The 22289-nt window shown below is 45.6% G+C and overlaps 1 protein-coding gene across 2 annotated transcripts in view; it reads right to left on the bottom strand.

Annotated features, from left to right (window-relative positions):
• Positions 1 to 22289, bottom strand: part of retreg1 (reticulophagy regulator 1) — a 305262-nt gene that overhangs the window by 11447 nt on the left and 271526 nt on the right. For both annotated transcript variants that reach the window (XM_068058442.1, XM_068058450.1), the window contains 2 exons: positions 12752 to 12889; positions 8198 to 8271 (listed from right to left, as the gene is read on the bottom strand). In XM_068058442.1, coding sequence (XP_067914543.1) covers positions 8198 to 8271; positions 12752 to 12889 — 212 coding nt within the window. The remainder of the gene's footprint in view (positions 1 to 8197; positions 8272 to 12751; positions 12890 to 22289) is intronic.

Here is a 22289-nt window from a genome sequence, read left to right as displayed (position 1 = left end):
GGCTACAGGTGAGGTCCCAGAGGACTGGAGAATAGCCAATGTTGTTCCTTTGTTTAAGAAGGGGAGCAAGGATAATCCAGGAAATTATAGGCCGGTTAGCCTTACGTCAGTGGTAGGGAAATTATTAGAGAGGATTCTTCGGGACAGGATTTACTCCCATTTGGAAACAAATGGACTTATTAGCGAGAGGCAGCATGGTTTTGTGAAGGGGAGGTCGTGTCTCACAAACTTGATTGAGTTTTTTGAAGAAGTGAAAAAGATGATTGATGAAGGAAGGGCAGTGGATGTTGTCTCTATGGACTTCAGTAAAGCCTTTGACAAGGTCCCTCATGGCAGACTGGTACAAAAGGTGAAGTCACACGGGATCAGAGGTGAGCTGGCAAGATGGATAGAGAACTGGCTCGGTCATAGAAGACAGAGGGTAGCAGTGGAAGGGTGCTTTTCTGAATGGAGGGCTGTGATTAGTGGTGTTCCGCAGGGATCAGTGCTGGGACCGTTGCTGTTTGTAGTATATATAAATGATTTGGAGGAAAATGTAGCTGGTCTGATTAGTACGTTTGCGGCCGACACAAAAGTTGGTGGAGTTACGGATAGTGATGAGAATTGTCAGAGGATACAGCAGGATATAGATCGGTTGGAGACTTGGGCGGAGAAATGGCAGATGGAGTTTAATCCGGATAAATGTGAGGTAATGCAATTTGGAAGATCTAATACAGGTGGGAAGTATACAGTAAATAGCAGAACCCTTAGGAGTATTGACAGGCAGAGAGATCTGGGTGTACAGGTCCACAGGTCACTGAAAGCGGCAACGCAGGTGGATAAGGTAGTCAAGAAGGCATATGGCATGCTTGCCTTCATCAGTCGAGGCATAGAGTATAAAAATTGGCAGGTCATGCTGCAGCTGTACAGAACCTTAGTTAGGCCACACTTAGAATATTGCGTGCAATTCTGGTCGCCACACTACCAGAAGAAAGTGGAGGTTTTGGAGAGGGTACAGAAGAGGTTTACCAGGATGTTGCCTGGTCTGGAGGGCATTAGCTATGAGGAGAGGTTGGATAAACTCGGATTGTTTTCACTGGAACGACGGATGTGGAGGGGCGACATGATAGAGGTTTACAAAGTTATGAGCGGCATGGACAGAGTGGATAGTCAGAAGCTTTTTCCCAGGGTGGAAGAGTCAGTTACTAGGGGACACAGGTTTAAGGTGCAAAGTTGAGAAGGGATGTGCGAGGCAAGTTCTTTACACAGAGGGTGGTGAGTGCCTGCAACTTGCTGCCGGGGGAGGTGGTGGAAGCAGGTACGATAGTGACGTTTAAGAGGCATCTTGACAAATACATGAATAGGATGGGAATAGAGGGATACGGTCCCTGGAAGTGCAGAAGGTTTTAGTTTAGGCAGGCTTGGAGGGCCGAATGGCCTGTTCCTGTGCTGTACTGTTCTTTGTTCTTTATTGGTACTATTAAAAGAAAAAAAATAGGGATGGGATTCTCAGAGTGCCTTGGCCAACATTCCTCCCTCAGCCTACATCGCTAAAATTGATTATCTGATCGCTCATCTCATTTTAACAAATAAATATATTTCATTTCAAGGAGAAAGAAAGTGATCAACATTCCTGCTCCTGAATGCTATTTCATAACATGTGCTGCAAGTGCATGTGTGTAGACACAGGGGGCCTAAGTTTAACATTGAGACCCACTCAAAGCGGGGAAGGCCAGCAATGGATTGGAAACAGAATTGGACTTTGCTGTGGCTTTTTAACTCAGCCATGGAATTAGCATCCTGCCTCTGTGGTTCGTCCAATTAGAGTGGGCAGATTTGATGACAACTCACTGTCAAAGTATTTCTCTTTAAAGGGATCCTTGCAAGAGTTACAATTCATCCATTCTTTAAGTATCAGAACACAGACAGGAGCTTTTGTAATGGAGTGCCAACATGGCAGTCACCTCCACCCCCAACCCCTGGTTCACGGATGCTTCCCTGGAGGTTATGCTACAGGTAATAAGGGCCCACAGAGCTGTGTTATTCCTGTGGATAGGAGGAAGAGGAAGAACATGGAACAGTACAGCACAGTACAGGCCCTTCGGCCCACGATGTTGTGCCGAACCTTTAACCTACTCTAGGATCAAACTACCTACATACCCTTCATACTACTATCATCCATGTACCTATCCAAGAGTAGCTTAAATGTCCCTAATGTATCTGCTTCTACTACCACCGCTGGCAGTGCATTCCATGCACCCACCACTCTCTGTGTAAAGAACCTACCTCTGACATCTCCCTGAAACCTTCCTCCAATCACCTTAAAATTATGCCCCCTGGTGATAGCCCTTTCCACCCTGGGAAAAAGTCTCTGGCTATCCACTCTATCTATGCCTCTCATCATCTTGTACCTCTCTATCAAGTCACCTCTCATCCTTCTTCGCTCCAATGAGAAAAGCCCTAGCTCCCTCAACCTTTCTTCGTAAGACATGCCCTCCAGTCCAGGCAGCATCCTGGTAAATCTCCTCTGCACCCTCTCTAAAGCTTCCACATCCTTCCTATAATGAGGCGACCAGAACTGAACACAATATTCAAAGTGTGGTTGAACCAGGGCTTTATAGAGCTGCAGCATAACCTCGCGGCTCTTAAACTCAATCCCCCTGTTAATGAAAGCCAACACACCATACGCCTTCTTAACAACCCTATCAACTTGGGTGGCAACTTTGAGCAATCTATGGACATGGACCCCAAGATCCCTCTGTTCCTCCACACTGCCAAGAATCCTGTCTTTAAGCCTGTATTCTGCATTCAAATTCGACCTTCCAAAATGAATCACTTCACACTTTTCCAGGTTGAACTCCATCTGCCACTTCTCAGCCCAGCTCTGCATCCTGTCAATGTCCCGTTGCAACCTACAACAGCCTTCCACACTATCCACAACTCCAGCAACCTTCGTGTCATCGGCAAACTTGCTAACCCAGCCTTCCACTTCCTCATCCAAGTCATTTATAAAAATTACAAAGAGCAGAGGTCCCAGAACAGATCCCTGCAGAACACCAGCTCCAGGCTGAATACTTTCCATCTACTACCACCCTCTGTCTTCTATTGGCCAGCCAATTCTGTATCCAGACAGCCAACTTTCCCTGTATCCCATGCCTCCTTACTTTCTGAATGAGCCTACCATGGGGAACCTTATCAAACGCCTTGCTAAAATCCATATACACCACATCCACTGCTCTTCCTTCATCAACGTATTTTGTCACATCTTCAAAGAATTCAATAAGGCTTGTGAGGCATGACCTGCCCCTCACAAAGCCATGCTGACTGTCTCTAATCAAACTATGCTTTTCCAAATAATCATAAATCCTGTCTCTCAGAATCCTCTCCAATAATTTGCCCATTACCGACGTAAGACTGACTGGTCTATAATTCCCAGGGTTATCCCCATTCCCTTTCTTGAACAAGGGAATAACATTTGCCACCCTCCAATAATCTGGTACTGCTCCAGTGGACAGTGAGGACGCAAAGATCATTGCCAAAGGCGCGGCAATCTCTTTCCTCGCTTCCCGTAATATCCTTGGGTATATCCCGTCTGGCCCCAGGGACTTATCTGTCCTTATGTCTTTCAGAATTTCCAGCACATTCTCCCTCTTAACATCAACCTGTTCGAGCAAATCAGCCTTTTTCACGCTGTCCTCACAAACGACCAGGTCCCTCTCACTAGTGAATACTGAAGCAAAGTATTCATTTAGGACCTCCCCTACCTCCTCCGACTCCACTATCCCTGATTGGCCCTACCCTCACTTTGGCCATCCTCTTGTTCCTCACATAAGTGTCGAACGCCTTGGGATTTTCCTTAATCCTACCCGCCAAGACTTTTTCATGTCCCCTTCTAGCTCTCCTAAGTCCATTCTTCAGTTCCTTCCTGGCTACCTTGTAACCCTCTAGAGCCCTGTCTGATCCTTGCTTCCTCAACCTTAAGTAAGCTTCCTTCTTCCTCTTGACTAGCTGTTCCACATCTCTTGTCATCCAAGGTTCCTTCACCTTACCATCCCTTCCTTGCCTCATCGGGACAAACCTATCCAGCAGGGGGTTGGGAACCAAATGAGGAGGTCAGTGGACAGTAAGGAGGCGGGAAGGCTGGCAAAACAACACAGGAAGGGGTCAGGAGGCATGTCCATTATCTTCCCACTGCCATGCCACCTTGCCAGCAGCAGGAAAGCTGGCAGATGGCCCACCTGCCCAGAGCCCAATTGAGCCATGCGAGTGGCCAATTATGGGCTCTGACTACCTCTGCTGGCACTTTACCAGCTTCTTGGGGGGTGGGGGTGGGGGGAACAGCTGCCATATGCAGAGACTACCAGGTAAGCCCTCGCAGCCTTCCAGCAGACTCTGGTGGGGCGGGGGGCGCGGTGGCCCTGGCAGCAATGGCGGCCCCCGCAACGGCGCCACCTTCCCCCCACGCCTCCCCAAACTCCACCCACCACCGCCAGACTGGCCCTGGCATCCCTACTTACCTGGCTTTGAGAGTGCATGGCCATCGATGCACCTTCATCCTCCATGTGCAGCTAGCGGTAGCACTGCTGAGGCTGCTGGCTTTCTGATTGGGCTGCCAGCTCTTGGGGGTGGACCACCATCCTTCATAGGAACGGCAGCCCCAGGACCCGCTGCCAGCTGAAGCGGTGTCGACCTGCTCCCCTCCCCCACCCGCTTTCAGTCCTAGTTCCCTGCTGCCGACGTTAAATCCTGGCCCATAAGTGAGCAGGAGCAGGTTTTGGAGACACGGATAGCAGTGGAGAGTCCCCATTGAAGGGCGAAGGACCCGCCAAGCTTTGCTCAGCTGCAAGCAGATTCTGGCAATCAGGGATCATCGATCAAAAGGAGCAGTAGCAAAAAATCATTTGAGGTTCTGTCAGCATTTCCAGAGGCACTGTGCACGACAGGAAAGAGATTGGAAGAGTCTGTCTTCACCATGAGTGCCATGGCGTCTCAGGACTTTATGTTGATGTCCACCTCCTTGGAAAGTGTGGCCACCTGCATGGAGAATCAGACATGGCAGACAACAGAGTGCATGCTAGCCCTCGCCAAAGGCCTGCACACTCAGTCTGCCACTTTAAACAGGCTAGAGGAAAGCCTTCTAGTGGCCATTGTGTGCCTCACTGAAGTGCAGTAGCAACATGTTCTCCAGCACTTGGCTAGCACGGAAGATGGGAAAAGGGCACATGGAAGTGGGGACTCTTCTCAAAGGGTTCTCATTCCACCCCCAGCTTCGCCTCCTTCCCTGTCAGCCCTACATGCTGACTCCTGTTCCGATGACCGAGTTTATCCCTGCACAGATGTAAGTGGGTCAGTCTTTGGCGGGGCCCTCACAGTTTCTAAAACCCAGAAGAAGCACACCAAGAGTATCTGAGCAGCTGAAGCCACGGGGACAACACCACGAAGGAGTAGTAGAAAAAAGTAAGATAAATGATGTGTCATTGTACAAGGAAAATTTCTTGGGTATTTAAATGTCTGTGAATATGTTCACTTCAATGTAATTGTTAACCACCACAAACTTTAGTTCATGCTTGCATTGTCCGGTCATCTCTATTTTTGCCTCTTGCCTGCGAAGTGGACATCAGCTTTGAGGTAAACGGTACGACAGAAGTAAAAGATGAGCAGTGGGTATCAGTGACTGTTGGAATGCTTTGTGTTTCAGGCTAGCTGAATCATGCCTGTATGAGGCCATCTCGGGCAGTTAACTGTATGGCTGTTGGGACGCTTGCCACATGAGGCCTCTCCTCCTCCTCCAAAGACGCAGCATCACTTTCGACCCTTGCAGCTTCAGCCCTCTTTGCTGCACAATGTTGTGCAAGGCACAGCAGACTGAAAAGTGCTCCCAGATCTGTTGGGTCACCTGAATCGCATCTTCAGCAGCCCATTGGCTTGCTCAATGACCAGTTTTGTGCTCATGTGGCTTCTGTTGTACCATTCCTGGACATCAGTGGTACGGCTCCTCAAAGGTGTCATCAGCCTTGTGGGGGAACCCTTGTCTCCAACCAGCTAACCGCTGAGTTGGCTGGAGCTTGGAAGATCTGTGGTATCCTTGACTAGCACTTATGAAAGCATCTTGGCAGCTCCCTGGATATCTCACACAGACATGCATGAATATCTCTGGTAGTTACATACCAGCTGAACATTAATGGAGTGGAATCCCTTTCAATTGACAAATATACTCCCAGTTTACTGGAGGGTACCTTGATTGCCCACATGGGTGCAAACCAAGACTCCCTAAATTTGTGGTAATCCAGCCATTGTAGCAGATTCGAGGGCCCACTCGTTCTGACTGGCCTCACCAGTAGCAATGTGGACGTAAGTGGCAATCCTGGCAAACATGGTATACTGGTCACCTGGGAGACGCAGATTGTGAAATCCTGCAGATGTTACCAGCAGATCCCTGGAAAGAGCCAAGGTGAAAAAATTCAAATCTGGTGACCTTGACTGACACGGCAATGTATGCCTGTCTGTTCCACTGGGAAGGAGGTTTTTTCTCCAGGATGCTGCAGATGACAGCAACGACCTAGAGAGAAAGTCTGAGGCTCCTGAGGCACTGTTGCTCAGTCATGTCCAGAAAGCTGATCCTCTGCTGGTAAATCGTGTTGGGGTTTCCGCCTCCTGTGAGCTACGTTCATCTGCTCTGAGAGGAGGTAGCTGAGGAGAAGGCAATGGCTGCTCCTGCTGGTGTTGCTGCTGCTCCTGCTGGTGGTGGTGTTGGTGCTGCTCCTCTTGTTCCTCATCTTCTATAAACTGGCAGGAAGCAGGGACGTGCAGATCAAAGTCAAAAAAGTCCAAGATGGCAGAAATGACATCCAAAGTGTTGGAAATCATCTGCAAAGCCATGAAAGCACACTCTTAGAACAAGTCCTGTGAGCAAAAGCCTTTCACTTAAACACAGAAACAGCTGTCCTGAATCAACATTTAAAGGCTTTCCAAACTGTCAATTTCACAATTTTGTCAATCCCTGCTGTGCTCTCACTTTGTTGACCCTGGCATGTTTCACACAGTCCAGGAAACCTGTGCACTCACAGTTAAAGCTAGAATGCTGGGTTAAATCTTCAACCAATTGCCAATTTACATCTTTAAATCGCTACCTGGATTGTCCCACGGACGTTCACCGCACGCCTCCAAAAGAGCACTGGTTAAATGCGGAAGTTGAAGGGTTCCAGTCGGACTGCCAACACATTGGCATTTTTTGCTTCTTCAATGCCACACATGCACCAGCATCCATTTCCATCCCCCACCCCACAGATTAGATGTCCCCCCGGGTGAGGATAAAATCAGTCTTGGCTCCTTCAGTCTCCATTGTTGAAGAGCATACTAAACCTCAAAGCTCAGGTTCACAGATGAAGAATGGCCTTTTGGGTGAGGTACCAGAGGCTGGCACTGTTCATGGGTCTATATAGCAGCAGATGTCAGTTCCTTCAAGAAAGGTAGGAGGTCAAATGAAAGAAAATGGGAAGGAAAATTTGAAGAGAAAAAATAAATAATTGATACCTCATAATTGGTACACAGTTTTCAAAATGGTAGTATGGCACTGAGGCAATGACAGCAAACTCTTTTCAATTTAATGACATTTTGGTCGTCTTGCCAACATACTCTAATCGCTTCATAGCAGCATGCCGATGAGATCTTGCAACAATAGGTATCATGATGTCTGACAATGCACTAATTACTGCTACTCACAAATCATGCATTTCACTATCCTGACCTGAATATCGATATGCGACAAAGTAACCCGCTTGATCGGTACCCCATCCACCACCTTAAACATTCACTCCCTCCATCACCTGCACACAGTGGCAGCAGTGTGTATCATCTAGAAGATGTACTGCAGCAATTCTTCAAGCCTCCTTCAACAGCACCTTCCAAACCCACAACCTCTAGCACCTAAAAGGACAAGGGCAGCAGACATACGAGAACACCATCACATGCAAGGTCCCCTCCAAGCCACACACCATCCTGACTTGGAACCACATCGCCCTTCCTTTATTGTCACTGGATCAAAATCCTGGAACTCCCTTCCTTAACAGCATTGTGGGTGTACCTACACCACATGGACTGCAGCAGTTCAAGATGGCAGCTCACCACCACCTTCTCAAGGAAAATTAGGGATGGGCATAAATGCTGCCCTTGCCAGTGATGCTCACATCCCATGAATTAATAAAAAAAATTGTCTTACCTTTGGACAAAGAGCAGAGGTGTTCACTTCACTCTCATCTTCTGACTTCCTTTCAGCCAATTCTTTCTGCTTCACTACAACACAGGACATGCAACAGATAAAACAGGAAGAGTTATAAATATATTGATCGTTGTTTTTGATAACAAAGGCCAATATAAGAAAGAAATACGTTCAACTTCCAGAAAGTTTCCAGATATTGGAAACTACAAAAAGGAAAAATGAGTCACTTTTCAAGAATATATCAAGGATCAACATTTGAATAAAATAATAGCTGCAATGTTTTAGTGATCAGCCACTTATGGATGTCATTTCGCTGTGTTTATTAATCAGCCAAACAAAGCCTATGTTTGAAACAAATTATTCACTTTTTGCTAAAAACAGAGACATTTGTTGATGAAGCTTTTCGTCTTGCACTCATCAGGACATTTCGCAAGAACGCCAATGTCAGGGAAAGCAACAAATTTATACTATATGAGAAGAGTGCTGTTTCGTTGTCAAGTGAACTCTGCTTGGTAGAGGCGTTGCCAGGAGTATGCACCAGTTTATGGTGACTGACAGTTAACTGCCAAGATAATAAAAACAAGAAATGCTGGAAATACTCAGCACGTCTGGCAGCATCTGTGGAGAGAGAAGCAGAGTTCACGTTTTAGGTCAATGACCCTTCCTCAGAACTGGCAAATATTAGAAATGTAAAAGATTATAAGCAAGTAAAGCGGGGGTGGGGCAAGCGATAACAAAGAAGAAGGTGCAGATAGGACAAAGTCACAGAATAGCTGACCAGAAGGTCGTGGAGCAAAGGCAAACAATATGTTAATGGTGTGTTGAAAGACAAAGCATTAGTACAGATAGGGTGTTAAGGGACTGAAAATTGAAGTACAAACATGAAAAAAAAGTGGGTAAGCAAACTGAACAAACTAAGACGAAATAAAATAAACACAAAAAAATATATAAATACAAAAGGAAAAAGAAAAAAAATAACTAAAAATAAAAGTAAAATGGGGGGCCAGTCATGCTTTGAAATTATTGAACTCAATGTTCAGTCCGGCAGGCTGTAGGGTGCCTAATCAGTAAATGAGATGCTGTTCCTCGAGATTGCGTTGATGTTCACTGGAACACTGCAGCAATCCCAGGACACAGATGTGAGCATGAGAGCAGGGGGCTGTGCTGAAATGGCAAGCAAACGGAAGCTCGGGGTCCTGCTTGAGGACTGAGCAGAGGTGTTCCGCAATGCAGTCACCCAGTCTGCGTTTGGTCTCCCCAATTTAGAGGAGACCACATTGTGAGCAGCGAAAACAGTATACTACATTGAAAGAAGTACAAGTAAATCGCTGCTTCACCTGAAAGGGGTATTTGGGGCCTGGGATAGTGAGGAGAGAGGAGGTAAATGGGCAGGTATTACACCTCCTGCGATTGCAGGGGAAGGTGCCATGGGAAGGGGACGAGGTGGTGGGGGTAATGTGGACCAGGGCGTCACGGAGGGAATGATCCCTTCGGAATGCTGACACGGGAAGGCAGGGGAAGATGTGTTTGGTAGTGGCATCACGCTGGAGGTGGTGGAAATGGCGGAGGATGATCCTTTGGATATGGAGGCTGATGGGGTGGAAAGTGAGGACAAGGGGAACCCTGTCGCGGTTCTGCGAGAGAGGGAAAGGGGTGAGGGTCGAGGTGCGGGAAATGGGCCAAACGCGGTTGAAGGCCCTGTCAACCACAGTGAGGGGGCGGGGGGGAATCCTCGGTTGAGGAAAAAGGAAGACATATCAGAAGCGCTGTCATGGAAGGTAGCATCATCAGAGCAGATGCGTCGGAGACGGAGAAACTGGGAGAATGGAATGGAGTTCTTACAGGAGGCAGGAATCCATTTCAGATTTCCAGCATCCGCAGTATTTTGCTTTTATTTTAATTAACTGCCAAGCTTTGTTTGAAATTTATACCAGGCAGCTTGATTGGTCAAGGCGTTGCCCTGAGGAATGAACCAGCGAATGGCTGCCACTTATTTTGTTTAGCTGAAACAGGCGCAATGTGTGTACATTGAACAATGTGTATACAAGAACAGGGCCCTGTGTATTAATATATGTAGCTTCCAGTACGCGCAAATGGGCCACACTGCAAACCCGACTGATAATACAAGATGAAAAGCTTTGAAAAAATGTCTGTTTTCAGCAATACTCAAGTTCTGTACTACCAAATGACTACTTATTCTCTTTATGTTAGAAATGTATGCCAAACAGTTAGTTAAGATTAACTAACATGGTTTTATTTTCTCTTTGTATTGCTGTTGCATATTTGAAAACCTATCTTTCTCTGAAGGGCAACTGGTACATTGTAACTGGGAATCACTTGATAAGGATTACTAGTGTCATGCAGCTAAACAAACTTGAATTTCAACAGGGTGCTTCAATAAGTTATCCTATTTGCATGCAGATTTATTTAGCTCGATCTCATTAAACGGTCCAATCCAATTCATCACCTCATTGTTCAAAAAAATTATTCACCCAAAAAATAGTTTAAAAAAGACAAAAAAGGATGTTAAAGCTAAGTATAGCTTTTTGAAAAAATGTATGTATTTCAAGACAGTTCATACCCATTTTAAAATGTATTAATATGATGACTTCATTTAAGGGGATTGCAAAACAGATTAAATGGTAGAAATAGAAGACCATAAAAACATAGGTTACCATGGGCCGGACTTAGTGGTGCCAGTAGCAGCGATGCATTCAGCGTTCACCGCTACTGGATGTCGGAGAGGCCCTGCAACTTCTGGAGTGCGCATGCACTAATCTGAAAGTTGCAGCAGACCAACCGACACTATTCCTCAGCGTTTGCTACTTCAAACGGCAAGTAAGTAACCAGCACAAATTTAGGCTAATTGCCTACTAATTCCGAATTTATTACTTTAAAATTTTACACCTGTATTTCCAGGCCTAACGGGCTTCCTCTCAATTCGCGAATACTTAATGAGGCTGACACCATTGAAAAATGTCAAATTGGATTAGTTTTTTTAAGATGGAACCTTTTAAAAGACTTATAAATTTTGTTTAAAAAGTTAAATCTGACATTTTAGCATGATTTATCAGGCTTTTTAAAATATCACTTTTCAAATGATTTATTTGATCAAAATTATTGTACCTTTTAAAAATGTTAAAATGTTTAATTTTGAAAAAATTTACATTTTCAATTTTGTAAAATTATGTTTAAAATACTTAATTTTGTAAAATGAATTATGTTTATTAAAAATGTGATTTTCCAATACCTTTTTGTTGCAGCAGTTTTTTTCACTTTTTGTAGTGCAATGACTGTAAGCCATGCCCACAACTGCCTGTCTTTCTTACCCGCACTAGCCTGCGCTGCTGGGCCTTATTGCAACCCAAGCGGGAGGGAATTCTCCTTCAAGGCAGCCGAATAATTCTTGCCACTTGGATCGTGGTAGGCTCGTGTGGAGATTTATTCGATGTCAGTGGCGAGCACTGTCGCTGCACAGTTGACTGCAAAACCCAGGCCCATGTTTTTGTAATCGGTTACCTCACAGTATAATACAGTGACAAATTACTTGTCTGCTATGCTGATTATACCATGAAAGCATTTACTGAGTAATGCCAGCACCTGTCCAGTGTTTAAATAAACTTTCCTTCCTTTCAATTCACTTTTGTAAATAACCTATTCTACTTAATTTAGTAGATACAAAATAATATTTGGATGTTCAAGGCATACTGCACAAGACCGACAAAATCATGTCTTCTTGGCAACTGGCTTTGTGTACCCTGGCAGTTTTACATGTGACTTGCAGCTGGCTGTGCAAGATCTCTGAATACACTAATACAATATTAATGTACCTTGGCATAACCACAGTGTGAGACTTCAACTCACCCAAAACCCATTCACTTGCATAGTTACGCACCACAACAGAAGTATAGCTTATAACCAAAAGATAGCTGCCCAATCTCTTCTCTCATAATCCTGCCCAATTAATAGCTGACTAAACTAGGAAAATCCATTTGGGGTGAGAGGGCTTACAGTCAGCCTTGATTCAATGGTAGCACTCAGGTCTCTGTCAGAATGCCATGGATTCAAATCCCACTCCAGGCTGACACTTAAGTAATGGAGAGCTGGAGAGTAATGGATGTAACTGATCACATGCAAGGAAGATTAAGGAGTTCTCCCCGGTGTCCTGGCTAACAATTATCACTCAACTAACATCACTAAAACAGATTATCTGGTCATTTATCCAATTGCTCCTTGTGAGATCTTGCTGTGTGGAAATTGAGTGGTGCTTTTCCCTATATTACAACAGTGACTGCACCTCAAAGGTACTTCATTAGTTGTGAAGTGCGTTGGGATGTCCTGAGGTGATGAAAAAAGCTACTTAAATGCAAATTCTTTCTTTCCTTCTATCGTTGGGAAGATTACTAAAGTGGAACCTGTATTAGAAAGACAATAAATAATTTGCTTATTGGTGCTCCATTCAATTATCAGTGCATTATAATAAATTTTAGATAATTCCCAGCATACATTATATTTTTTTTGATGCGTAAATGAAGAACGTAGAGTTTTTCTTACTTTCCCTTCTTCTTTGCAAACGTTGCACATAGTCCTTCAGACCAAAATCCAGTCGCTGCAGAACTGGTTCAATCTTGTTGTAAATATTTTGCCCCAAGTCACATGAGGTTACTAAAGGCCACAACAGGATGCACAATACTGTCAAAGCAACAAAGAAACAAAAAATAAATTATGTATGGTATCACATTTTACCATAATTTAGTGCCCTTAGGAGAAAAAGGCAGATTATTTGAGATTGGTGGGGGAAGGGAAAGTAAAATAATATATACACAACTATTTAGCCAAAAGAAACTACCTCAAATAACATTATTCTACGTATGATCAGGAAAATATTTTATTGCATTGACTATGCATAAACATGAGCCAGAACTCTTCCTCAGAAATCCTTTACCCTTACTTTATCACCAAAAACACATTAAAATCTGGAAGCAACCTCTACAAACAATGATGCAAAGCATACAGTCAACTGACTGATGTATGTGACAAATTCCTACATGTAATCAGAAGGTCACGATCAAGGATCAGACATCTTTCACTCTAAAGCATACACATGGACTAGTAACAGATGATTTAATTCAAATGTTATATTATATATCTAATCAATCTGTATGTATGTGTACGTGTGTACATTATGCATGTGTCACTCATCGCTATAAACTGCTCGATAAATATTTCTAATGAAAATTCCAATGCTAAAATGCCACACAGTCCTGCCATTTACCTGTAATGATTCCTGGTCACACTACTCAGTGATGTTTTAACAGGAATTCCAATGTCAATCACATCACTAACCTCTAACAGCTCTCTGTCACACCACCAAAATAAATAATTAGTTTTCCAGTTCGCCCAGTCCAGCTATAAAAAAATATTTGTTTTTTCTTCATAAAGCTGCAAGTTTTCAGGCATTTTTCTGCTGTTTTTCAGATTTTATTAAACTCCCTTCATTCTTGTTCCCTACACCGCCAAAATAATTAGCTCACTATTTTTCGCAGAATTTTGGAAAGAGGTATTTTGCCAATCACTGTCAGATATTATCAAATCCTCTTTACTTATCACTTTAGCAAATTTAACCATTCACCTCAGTTTCAAAATAATAATTAGCTCACTGTCTCTCTTAGAAATAAATGGCTATGTACTCTTCTCCAAGCTCTCAAAATAGCCTCATTATCAAATAAACAAATAAATAGTGATCAACGGTTCCAAACTCACATACAAAAATCGTGTTTCCTGCCCTGCTTACCCCAACATAAAATTAAATAAAACCATTGAATCCTTCCATCTGACAAATAAATAAATACCCACCCTCTTCCTAACATCTATTCTCCTCTCTGCAAATAATAATCTACACTCCCAAATAAATAATTGGCCTCAGGCGGGACTTCTGCCCCTCTGAGGCAGGAAGTCCCACCTCCAGGAGCTGCTGGCCCATCAATGGGCCAGCAGCTCCTCAGTCTCAGCAGCCAGGGACAATCGGCTGGCCCCGGCAAGGGGGCGTGGGGGTTCAATCAGGAGGATGGTGGGAGGTTCATCAGCGGGGATGGCAGCAGCTGCTGGGGGGGCGGGCCCTCCGTGGGGCACAAGGTGCCCAATCAGGCGGGTCCCCCTTCAGACCCACAAGGAGGTCAAAGAACAAAGAAAATTACAGCACAGGAACAGGCCCTTCGGCCCTCCAAGCCTGCGCCGATCCAGATCCTCTACCTAAACATGTCGCCTATTTTCTAAGGGTCTGTATCTCTCTGCTTCCTGCCCATTCATGTATCTGTCCAGATGCAACTTAAAAGACGCTATCGTGTTCGCATCTACCACCTCTGCTGGCAACGCGTTCCAGGCACCCACCACCCTCTGCGTAAAGAACTTTCCACGCATATCCCCCCTAAACTTTTCCCCTCTCACTTTGAACTCGTGACCCCTAGTATATGAATCCCCCACTCTGGGAAAAAGCTTCTTGCTATCCACCCTGTCTATACCTCTCATGATTTTGTACACCTCAATCAGGTCCCCCCTCAACCTCCGCCCTTCTAATGAAAATAATCCTAATCTACTCAACCTCTCTTCATAACTAGCGCCCTCCATACCAGGCAACATCCTGGTGAACCTCCTCTGCACCCTCTCCAAAGCATCCACATCCTTTTGGTAATGTGGCGACCAGAACTGCACGCAGTTTTGTTTCGCTGACTGCAGCTTTGATAGTAACGGAGGTGCGGGAGCGGGCTTACCGCTGCGAAGTCAATTTCAGTGTAAGTTTAAAAGTGAATTCCCTTTTGTTTTCGGAGGACCAGGGGACTGCTGGGTAAGTAAAAACTATATATTTGGGTGGTGGCTGTACCCTCCTCCTCTAACCAAAAAAAAGGACTCTGGTGTGTTGATAAGGTAAGCTTTTTATTTAAGAAGTTCTGTCCATTGGATTGCTAACCTTACAAGTTTTGACTTTTTGTTTTTGGTTTTTCAGTAGATTTGTTGGGAATTTAGAATAGTGGGAATGGAGGTTAAGGCAGTTGTATGTTCCTCCTGCAGAATGTGGGAGGTAAGGGTCGCCAAGAGTGTCCCTGCTGACTGCATCTGCGGGAAGTGCACCCAACTCCAGCTCCTCGAGAACCGAGTCAGGGAACTGGAGCTGGAGCTGGATGAACTTTGGATCATTCGGGAGGCGGAGGAGGTTATTGAGAGGAGTTATGGGGAGGTAGTCACACCTCAGGTAAAAGAAGTAGGCAGATGGGTTACCGTCAGAGGAAGGAGAGGGAACCAGCAGGCAGTGCAGGGATCCCCTGTGGCCGTTTCCCTCAACAACAGGTATACCGTTTTGGATACTGTTGCGGGGGACGACTTACCAGGGGTAAGCAATGGGGTACAGGTATCTGGCACAGAGTCTGTCCCTGTTGCTCAGAAGGGAAGGGGCAAGAGGAGCAGAGCATTAGTCATTGGGGACTCCATAGTTAGGGGAACAGATAGGAGGTTCTGTGGGAACAAGAGAGACTCACGGTTGGTATGTTGCCTCCCAGGTGCCAGGGTTCGTGATGTCTCGGATCGTGTTTTTGGGATCCTTAAGGGGGAGGGGGAGCAGCCCCAAGTCGTGGTCCACATCGGCACCAACAACATAGGTAGGAAGAGAGATGGGGATTTAAGGCAGAAATTCAGGGAGCTAGGGTGGAAGCTTAGAGCGAGAACAAACAGAGTTGTTATCTCTGGGTTGTTGCCCGTGCCACGTGATAGCGAAGCGAGGAATAGGGAGAGAGAGGAGTTGAACACGTGGCTGCAGGGATGGTGCAGGAGGGAGGGTTTTGGTTTCCTGGATAATTGGGGCTCTTTCTGGGGTAGGTGGGACCTCTACAAACAGGATGGTCTTCACCTGAACCAGAGGGGTACCAATATCCTAGGGGCGAGATTTCCTAGTGCTCTTCGGGGGGGTTTAAACTAATTCAGCAGGGGAATGGGAACCTAAATTTTAGTGCCAGTGTACAGGATGTTGAGAGTAGTGAGGTCAGGGATATGGTTACAAGGACGCAAGAGGGCACTGGCAAGCAAGAACCTGGTTTAAAGTGTGTCTACTTCAACGCCAGGAGCATCCGGAATAAGGTGGGTGAGCTTGCAGCATGGGTTGGTACCTGGGATCTCGATGTAGTGGCCATTTCGGAGACATGGGTAGAGCAGGGGCAGGAATGGATGTTGCAGGTTCTGGGATTTAGATGTTTCAGGAAGAACAGAGAAGATGGTAAAAGAGGGGGGGGGGCGGTGTGGCATTGTTAATCAGGAGAGTATTACAGCGACAGAAAGGACGTTTGAGGACTCGTCTACTGAGGTGGTATGGGCCGAGGTTAGAAACAGGAGAGGTGAGGTTACCCTGTTGGGAGTCTTTTATAGGCCTCCAAATAGTTCCAGAGATGTAGAGGAAAGGATAGCGAAGATGATTCTCGACAGGGGCGAGAGTAACAGGGTAGTTGTTATGGGGGACTTTAACTTTCCAAATATCGACTGGAAATACTATAGTTCGAGTACTTTAGATGGGTCAGTTTTTGTCCAGTGTGTGCAGGAGGGTTTTCTGACACAGTATGTAGACAGGCCAACCAGGGGCGATGCCACATTGGATTTGGTACTGGGAAATGAACCCGGCCAGGTGTTAGATTTAGATGTAGGTGAGCACTTTGGTGATAGTGATCACAATTTGGTTAGGTTTACCTTAGCGATGGGCAGGGACAGGTATATACCGCAGGGCAAAAATTATAGCTGGGGGAAAGGAAATTATGATGCGATTAGGCAAGATTTAGGATGCGTAGGATGGGGAAGGAAACTGCAGGGGATGGGAACAATCGAAATGTGGAGCTTATTCAAGGAGCAGCTACAGCGTGTCCTTGATAAGTATGTACCTGTGAGGCAGGGAGGAAGTTGTCGAGCGAGGGAGCCGTGGTTTACTAAAGAAGTTGAAGCGCTTGTCAAGAGGAAGAAGGCGGCTTATGTTAGGATGAGACGTGAAGGCTCAGTTAGGGCGCTTGAGAGCTACAAGCTAGCCAGGAATTATCTAAAGGGAGAGATAAGAAGAGCAAGGAGAGGACACGAGAAGTCATTGGCGGATAGGATCAGGGAAAACCCTAAGGCTTTCTATAGGTATATCAGGAATAAAAGAATGACTAGAGTTAGATTAGGGCCAATCAAGGATAGTAGTGGGAAGTTGTGTGTGGAATCAGAGGAGATAGGGGAAGTGTTAAATGAATATTTTGCGTCAGTATTTACAGTAGAGAAAGAAAATGTTGTTGAGGAGAATACTGAGATTCAGGCTACGAGGCTAGATGGGATTGAGGTTCACAAGGAGGAGGTGTTATCAATTTTGGAAAGTGTGAAAATAGATAAGTCCCCTGGGCCAGATGGGATTTACCCTAGGATTCTCTGGGAAGCTAGGGAGGAGATTGCAGAGCCTTTGCCCTTGATCTTCATGTCATCATTGTCGACAGGAATAGTGCCGGAAGACTGGAGGATAGCAAATGTTGTCCCCTTGTTCAAGAAGGGGAGTAGAGACAGCCCTGGTAATTATAGACCTGTGAGCCTTACTTCGGTTGTGGGTAAAATGTTGGAAAAGGTTATAAGAGACAGGATTTATGATCATCTTGAAACGAATAAGTTCGTTAGCGATAGTCAGCAAGGTTTTGTGAAGGGTAGGTCGTGCCTCACAAACCTTATTGAGTTTTTCGAGAAGGTGACCAAACAGGTGGATGAGGGTAAAGCAGTGGATGTGGTGTATATGGATTTCAGTAAGGCGTTTGATAAGGTTCCCCACGGTAGGCTATTGCAGAAAATACGGAAGTATGGGGTTGAAGGTGATTTAGAGCTTTGGATCAGAAATTGGCTAGCTGAAAGAAGACAGAGGGTGGCGGTTGATGGCAAATGTTCAACCTGGAGTTTAGTTACTAGTGGTGCACCGCAAGGATCTGTTTTGGGGCCACTGCTGTTTGTCATTTTTATAAATGACCTGGATGAGGGTGCAGAAGGGTGGGTTAGTAAATTTGCAGATGACACGAAGGTCGGTGGAGTTGTGGATAGTGCCGAAGGATGTTGTAGGGTACAGAGGGACATAGATAGGCTGCAGAGTTGGGCTGAGAGATGGCAAATGGAGTTTAATGCGGAAAAGTGTGAGGTGATTCACTTTGGAAGGAGTAACAGGAATGCAGAGTACTGGGCTAATGGGAAAATTCTTGGTAGTATAGATGAACAGAGAGATCTTGGTGTCCAGGTGCATAAATCCCTGAAGGTTGCTACCAAGGTTAATAGGGCTGTTAAGAAGGCATATGGTGTGTTAGCTTTTATTAGTAGGGGGATCGAGTTTCGGAGCCACGAGGTCATGCTGCAGCTGCACAAAACTCTGGTGAGACCGCACCTGGAGTATTGCGTGCAGTTCTGGTCACCGCATGTTAGGAAGGATGTGGAAGCGATGGAAAGGGTGCAGAGGAGATTTACTAGGATGTTGCCTGGTATGGAGGGAAGGTCTTACGAGGAAAGGCTGAGGGACTTGAGGTTGTTTTCGTTGGAGAGAAGGTGGAGGAGAGGTGACTTAATAGAGACATATAAGATAATCAGAGGGTTGGATAGGGTGGATAGTGAGAGTCTTTTTCCTCGGATGGTGATGGCAAACACGAGGGGACATAGCTTCAAGTTGAGGGGTGATAGATATAGGACAGATGTGAGAGGTAGTTTCTTTACTCAGAGAGTAGTAAGGGTGTGGAACGCCCTGCCTGCAGCAGTACTAGATTCGCCAACTTTAAGGGCATTTAAGTGGTCATTGGATAGACATATGGATGAAAATGGAATAGTGTAGGTCAGATGGTTTCACAGGTCGGCGCAACATCGAGGGCCGAAGGGCCTGTACTGCGCTGTAATGTTCTAGTTCTAATTCTAATTCAGTATTCCAAATGTGGCCGAACCAAAGTACGAAACAAGTGTAACATGACCTGCCAACTCTTCTACTCAATACCCCGTCCGATGAAGGAAAGCATGCCGTATGCCTTCTTGACCACTCTATTTACCTGCGTTGCCACCTTCAGGGAACAATGGACCTGAACACCCAAATCTCTCTGTACATCAATTTTCCCCAGGACTTTTCCATTTATTGTATAGTTCACTCTTGAATTGGATCTTCCAAAATGCATCACCTGGCATTTACCCTGATTGAACTCCATCTGCCATTTCTCTGCCCAACTCTCCAATCTATCTATATTCTGCTGTATTCTCTGACAGTCCCCTTCACTATCTGCTACTCCACCAATCTTAGTGTCGTCTGCAAACCTGCTAATCAGACCACCTATACTTTCCTCCAAATCATTTATGTATATCACAAACAACAGTGGTCCCAGCACGGATCCCTGTGGAACACCACTGGTCACACATCTCCATTTTGAGAAACTCCCTTCCACTGCTACTCTCTGTCTCCTGTTGCCCAGCCAGTTCTTTATCCATCTAGCTAGTACACCCTGGATCCCATGCGCCTTCACTTTCTCCATCAGCCTACCATGGGGAACCTTATCAAACGCCTTACTGAAGTCCATGTATATGACATCTACAGCCCTTCCCTCATCAATCAACTTTGTCACTTCCTCAAAGAATTCTATTAAGTTGGTAAGACATGACCTTCCCTGCACAAAACCATGTTGCCTATCACTGATAAGCCCATTTTCTTCCAAATGGGAATAGATCCTATCCCTCAGTATCTTCTCCAGCAACTTCCCTACCACTGACGTCAGGCTCACCGGTCTATAATTACCTGGATTATCCCTGCTACCCTTCTTAAACAAGGGGACAACATTAGCAATTCTCCAGTCCTCCGGGACCTCACCCGTGTTTAAGGATGCTGCAAAGATATCTGTTAAGGCCCCAGCTTTTTCCTCTCTCGCTTCCCTCAGTAACCTGGGATAGATCCCATCCGGACCTGGGGACTTTTCCACCTTAATGCCTTTTAGAATACCCAACACTTCCTCCCTCCTGATGCCGACTTGACCTAGAGTAATCAAACATCTGTCCCTCACCTCAACATCCGTCATGTCCCTCTCCTCGGTGAATACCGATGCAAAGTACTCGTTTAGAATCTCACCCATTTTCTCTGACTCCACGCATAACTTTCCTCCTTTGTCCTTGAGTGGGCCAATCCTTTCTCTAGTTACCCTCTTGCTCCTTATATATGAATAAAAGGCTTTGGGATTTTCCTTAACCCTGTTTGCTAAAGATATTTCATGACCCCTTTTAGCCCTCTTAATTCCTCGTTTCAGATTGGTCCTACATTCCCGATATTCTTCCAAAGCTTCGTCTTTCTTCAGCCGCCTAGACCTTATGTATGCTTCCTTTTTCCTCTTAGCTAGTCTCACAATTTCACCTGTCATCCATGGTTCCCTAATCTTGCCATTTCTATCCCTCATTTTCACAGGAACATGTCTCTCCTGCACGCTAATCAACCTCTCTTCAAAAGCCTCCCACATATCAAATGTGGATTTACCTTCAAACAGCTGCTCCCAATCTACATTCCCCAGCTCCTGCCGAATTTTGGTATAGTTGGCCTTCCCCCAATTTAGCACTCTTCCTTTCGGACCACTCTCGTCTTTGACCATGAGTATACTAAAACCTACGGAATTGTGATCACTATTCCCAAAGTAGTCCCCTACTGAAACTTCAACCACCTGGCCGGGCTCATTACCCAACACCAGGTCCAGTATGGCCCCTTCCCGAGTTGGACTATTTGCATACTGCTCTAGAAAACCCTCCTGGATGCTCCTTACAAATTCTGCTCCATCTAGACCTCTAACACTAAGTGAATCCCAGTCAATGTTGGGAAAATTAAAATCTCCTATCACCACCACCCTGTTGCTCCTACATCTTTCCATAATCTGTTTACATATTTGTACCTCTATCTCACGCTCGCTGTTGGGAGGCCTGTAGTACAGCCCCAACATTGTTACCGCACCCTTCCTATTTCTGAGTTCTGCCCATATTGCCTCACAGCTCGAGTCCTCCATGGTGCCTTCCTTCAGCACAGCTGTGATATCCTCTTTGACCAGTAATGCCACTCCTCCACCCCTTTTACCTCCCTCTCTATCCCGCCTGAAGCATCGATATCCTGGCATATTTAGTTGCCAATCATGCCCTTCCCTTAACCAAGTCTCAGTAATAGCAATAACATCATACTCCCAGGTACTAATCCAAGCCCTAAGTTCATCTGCCTTACCTACTACACTTCTTGCATTAAAACAAATGCACCTCAGACCACCAGTCCCTTTGCTTTCATCATCTGTTCCCTGCCTACTCTTTCCCTTAGTCACGCTGACTTCATTATCTAGTTCCTTACAGGCTTTAATTACTACCTCCTTACTGTCCACTGACCTCCTCATTTGGTTTCCGTCCCCCTGCCACATTAGCTTAAACCCTCCCCAACAGCATTAGCAAAAGCACCCCCAAGGACATTGGTTCCAGTCCGGCCCAAGTGTAGACCGTCCAATTTGTAATAGTCCCACCTCCCCCAGAACCGGTCCCAATGTCCCAAAAATCTGAACCCCTCCCTCCTGCACCATCTCTCAAGCCACGCATTCATCCTGACTATTCTTTCATTTCTACTCTGACTATCACGTGGCACTGGTAGCAATCCTGAGATTACTACCTCTGAGGTCCTACTTTTTAACTTGGCTCCTAACTCCCTAAATTCTGCTTGTAGGACCTCATCCCGTTTTTTACCTATATCATTGGTGCCTATGTGCACAACAACAACTGGCTGTTCACCCTCCCCCTTCAGAATGTATTACTGGGTGGCCTCCACAGCTGATGAAGTGCCTATCTGTCGCTGGTAATACACCAACGGCAGGGGAAGGAGGCCCTTAAATGGCAATTAATTGGCCACTTAAGGGCCTCAATTAGCCTGGGGCAGGCAGGCCGTTTGTCATTTCCCCTGCCGCTCATGAAATTGTAGTCTGGACAGGAAGGCGACGGGAATAGCACCCACTCCCACCTCCCGCCTCCCACATAATTATACGACACCGCCCCTCCTCCAGCCTTCACTAGCAGGGGGCGTAAAATT

The sequence above is a fragment of the Heterodontus francisci genome, chromosome 2 (genome assembly GCF_036365525.1).
Source record: "Heterodontus francisci isolate sHetFra1 chromosome 2, sHetFra1.hap1, whole genome shotgun sequence".
Classification (NCBI taxonomy): domain Eukaryota; kingdom Metazoa; phylum Chordata; class Chondrichthyes; order Heterodontiformes; family Heterodontidae; genus Heterodontus; species Heterodontus francisci.
This window is presented reverse-complemented; position numbering and strand designations above follow the sequence as displayed.